The following is a 4,593-nucleotide window of genomic DNA, read 5'->3' as shown; positions in this document are numbered from 1 at the left end:
AGTTTGGGTGCTTTCCATTTAGTGACTCAAGTCGACACAAGTATCATTCTATCTTCTTCCAATACCAGTGAACAATAAAGATAGAATGATGCTTGTGTCGACTTGAGTCACTAAATGGAAAGCACCCTTTGTAGTATAAATTTTATGCTTAAGATTTCACGCGAAAAAAATGGATATTAATGTACAAAATTCCACACATATCGAACAATGGAATAAAATAATAAAAATTTCTTCCCGGGCCTTAACTAATAACAATCATTTTATCAACGATTATCTTATGATCGTACGAAAGGATTAAAATAGAAATTCCGCTAGTTATTATTCGAGACGCGAATCTGCGTCACAAACGTAAATATATTGCTGACGACATTTCGAGCAATTTGTGACAAAACTTTTTCATAATTTTTCAATAATTTTTCATATTTTTCGCGACGAGACGGAAACGTCGAGGCCGAAAATCGAGGAAAATTTTGACAGGAAAGAAATGACTGAAATAGAACAAAGGACGACTACCGTTTGACGAGTTTTCTCATTCCTGAGCGAAAGACATTCTTGATCGGCATGATTATTGAGCACCCTTTAGGCGATACACATCGGTATTTTAATTAAAAACGTACGATATCTCAACGCGACTCACCTCTTCGGCAAAAATGCTCTCGGAGCCAGTTAGACGCGACAGTGCGACAGTCCGGTCTGTCAGATCGAACGTAAATTGACGTAAATGTCTTGTGATAATTTCGAGAACAGAACGGCTCTTCGTTTACTTGCACTTTCTGCTCTTTTGCACTTTTCCCCTCTCTTTCGCGGTTTAAATCTGAAATATACATACGAATATAAATTTCTTTGTAAACTAATTAATATACAGCATGTTCTCAATTCTATTTTTGCCTTGTTTTCTTTACGTTCGATCTCTTTCCGATAACATCACATGACGAATGTGATACAAACAGAAAATTTCGCCATATAGTTAAATGATAATATGAAATTTGATTTCACAATTAAAACAGCCAAGCCATGAATATATACTTGTATTTAAATTAAACATTATATATATATATATATATATTTCTTTTCTTTATGATTACAATATAGCGGCAGTAGAGATGTTTTGTTAGTTTATTTTCGGAAGGTATATGTGTTTAATTGATGTACAAATATAGTACATACTATGCATACTTTCGGCGATAGATCAGATTTGTCCTTTCTAAACCGAAAGATGATCCTACTTGTGGCTCATCCGAGTGCATAGTGTAAACGGGTAAAAATCATACTGAAGTGAGTCGGATGAGCTACAAGTAGAATCATCCTCCGATCTACAAAGGGCATAAGAGAGTTTCTAGACAAGTACTTTCACATATATAACAATAAGGCATTTAAAAATATTAATTCATTATTTTTTCTGAATTTTTTTATACAATTAAAATATCTCTGGGTAAAAATTCATCTGTAACTACTTTACAGATTTTATTCCTCTGAAGAATGGAATAACTGTGATTGGCCAGTTTTAAAGTTATGGATGTTATTAAACCTGTTTAAGAGTGACGTGTGAACGTAGTCATTGTTAATATTAAAAGATTCTGAAAAGTTATTAGTATAATAGGATTAATGTAAATCATTAGAAAACAATTGTTAGTTTGTTGGGTAGAATCCATGTGTATCATAAATCTGATGTAATATATAACGAAAGCAATTTTTCTTTTGTGAATGCACAGTCGACAGTTTGGCTTTCTTAAGCTGAACTCTCCGGAGCAGGCGAAGAGGAAGGCTGTGGTCGTTCGTGCAATCAAATATTTGGAGCGTATGCTGGGTCAAGCTCAGGCAGAAAAGCAACGCAGGAAAGCGGATATTACAAAAGCAAGTCCCGATGAATCCAAGGAGAACGAGGATGAGGATAAGGGTATAAGCATCGATCCTAAGACATACTGCAAGCTGGGACACTTTCATCTGCTTTTAGAAGATTACAATAAAGGTACAGTTTTGTTATAATAATATTTTATATATTATACATTGTGTCTGTTAAAAATTCAGACTAATTTATGGGTTAGTCAGTTTGATTTAAGTTTTATTTTAGAAATGTAAAAGTAAAGATGTTATTGAGTGTACAAGACTGTGATTCTCTTTAAACAGTAAAGTATTTCTATATATACACACTGTAAGATGCTGTAAAATGTTAAGTTGTATAAATCACTAATGTAAAGTTATTGATTGCATAGCTGTTGACTTAATAACAAAAAAAAATCATTAAAATAGATAATGACAGAAAAGTTTCTCAAAACCAAACTCCATTGATAAAAGTTTTTTATTTGCTTCGTTTTGAGTCTCTACCTCAAGTTTAAAGTTTCTGTTTTACTGATTTTAATATCAAGCAAACTAATAAATTTAATTTTTGTTATAGCGATGTCAGCATATCAGAAATTCTACTCATTAAAAGGCGACTACTGGAAGGACGCATCATTTCTGTACGGTCTGGGTCTTGTTTACTTCCACTTTAATGCTTTCCAGTGGTGAGTAGAAATAAAATTTCTCTTTTAATTATACGGTGCGTTTTAAAATGAAATTAAACTCGTTAAATCGAGTTTTGTTCTGATTATAACTCTGTTATAGAGTTTAGCAATAATCTATATATAAGTATACAGAGTGATCTCGCAATTTCAATTTTGGTAAGAAAGATCAAATATAATTAAGTTATTTAAATCAAATAATAAATAACTATAATTAATAACTATTAATTCGTGTAAAATTACTATTTATTCTTATTAAGTATTCTTATTATTATTAAATATGTTTTATTAATATAGTCAAATATTAAAATTATATTATATAGTATTAAAGCTGATTATATTTGTAATATATTAACTAAAAAATATATTAAAGATAGGATATTAATATTAATAAAATAAAATTGTCTCAAAATCAACTGGGAAATATTTTCTTCTTATTTATTTATCCTGATAAAATTTTTGTTGAAATTATTTGTATCTTTTAGACACGTTTACACTGACAACAAATCGACTTCATATTTGTAGAAATCTTCTTTTTAAAATTAAGATTGTGAAACACTCTGTATACTTGTTTCATTTTAAGAACAGAAAGTGGTGGTGAAGGAAAATGATGGTTAAAAAAAGCGACTAATATAAAGCATCCGGTTTTATTTTTCGCGCGTAATTCTAAACGTAACAAGCCTGATAGGGTCATAGGAAAGTAAGGGCTAAAGGGCCCGACCAACGAACGGCAAAAAAATGGCGCCGTCGGAAAAATGCTGTAATCTCTCTCACGAGAGAGTTGCTCGCCTTGAGAAGGGGCCGTCGGCCCTTGCGCGATGTACACACACATAGAGTTCATCATTCTCCTTCTCTCTGTGCATCTTCCATTTATTTTTTAATTTCGTATCGCACGCGACACCGTTCCTTGCCGATAATAGGCAAGTAGTCCTTTTTACTACACATTTCTAATACTCTTTATGTAATTATTGTATTTCATAATATTTGTGATTTATTATTATCATATGATTATATAATATTATTATATAATGAAAAATTTTACATAACATATACATCATTATATAAATAACATTTTACTATCAATTTACTATAATGAATATATACACTAAAGATATTATCTAGTATAAATCTTTTTTATATAAATAAAATATCCAAGAGAGGAAAGTGCGACAAGCTCATAATTTATAAAATTTATTATAGGTATAACTTTGCATTTAAAATCTTAAAGATTTTAAGGTTTATGAATTTATCACTAATTATGGATTCTTTATTTATTTATATATGTATATAAATACTTTTTGTGTAAAATAACAGAATGTATGCTCTATCGCGTTTACCGATTGAAGTGTCGATAAGTAAGTACTCGACTTTAGAGACTGGGGAAATATCGCGTTTGCTAGTTAGTTTCTCCACCGATGGATGTCTCTCGCATCGCGAGCTTGAGCGGGCAAAGTGCTTACGTGCCGAACGACAGTAGTGTCATGGCTCCGCTTCGTGGCTCCGAGGGAGCGGGAAGGGGGTTGCGTGGGGGAACGATAATAGGCCAAATATGCATGTCTTTCTCTCTCACGGAACCTGAAATAGAAATTGAGAGAAGTCGTCGTATGTATGCATATAATGCTCTCTCGCGGATGGCCTATGTAGATTTTTCGCGTAAACAAATCTCGATGGCGAAATTCATTTAAGAATTCCGCCGAATCTCTTCGATCTCTTATCGGATACACGCGTTCCGATATTTGCGATTCGCGACAGAATATATCATGGAAACAGGGCCATCTCGTATACATTCCGTGTATACATATTACATGATTGTTTACGATCGAAGGCTCGACGATTCGACGGCGGCAGAGCAGATTTGGCTGCAAAGGTAAATCAAAGTTGCTCAAAACTGCTCTAAAAATTTAAAATAAAATCACATAACTTGGGAAAAATAATGTATAACACAATATAAATGTATATAAATCGTGTTATATAAATTTTATTACAAATTTTGTTTATAAATTTTAACATAATCGTTATCAAAATATAGCAAATTTTTAATATTATATATATATTTTTTTTCAAGTACTTTATTACAGTATATATAAAATAT

General features: G+C 31.7%; 2 protein-coding genes across 6 annotated transcripts in view; one reads left to right on the top strand and one right to left on the bottom strand.

The window, feature by feature from the left end:
- Positions 1-790, bottom strand: part of LOC115242571 (FUN14 domain-containing protein 2) — a 5,588-nt gene extending 4,798 nt beyond the window's left edge. For 2 of the 4 annotated variants that reach the window (XR_003885076.1, XM_029818967.1), the window contains exon 1: positions 514-739. Coding sequence is in view for 2 of the 4 variants with exons in the window: in XM_029818967.1 (XP_029674827.1) it covers positions 514-563 (50 nt within the window). In the remaining 2 variants the exon portion in view is untranslated. Of the gene's footprint in view, positions 1-513 lie in introns of all 4 variants that reach the window. The other 2 variants (XM_029818976.1, XM_029818983.1) reach the window with 2 other exon arrangements.
- LOC115242548 (histone demethylase UTY-like) overlaps positions 1-4,593 on the top strand; it is a 67,530-nt gene that overhangs the window by 1,139 nt on the left and 61,798 nt on the right. The window contains exons 2-3 of one of the 2 annotated variants that reach the window (XM_029818937.1): positions 1,713-1,969; positions 2,396-2,504. In XM_029818937.1, coding sequence (XP_029674797.1) covers positions 1,713-1,969; positions 2,396-2,504 — 366 coding nt within the window. Of the gene's footprint in view, positions 1-1,712; positions 1,970-2,395; positions 2,505-4,180; positions 4,369-4,593 lie in introns of those variants that run through there. The other variant, XM_029818940.1, reaches the window with a different exon arrangement.

This window comes from Formica exsecta, unplaced genomic scaffold (genome assembly GCF_003651465.1).
Source record: "Formica exsecta isolate Colony F162 unplaced genomic scaffold, ASM365146v1 scaffold120, whole genome shotgun sequence".
Taxonomy (NCBI): domain Eukaryota; kingdom Metazoa; phylum Arthropoda; class Insecta; order Hymenoptera; family Formicidae; genus Formica; species Formica exsecta.
This window is presented reverse-complemented; position numbering and strand designations above follow the sequence as displayed.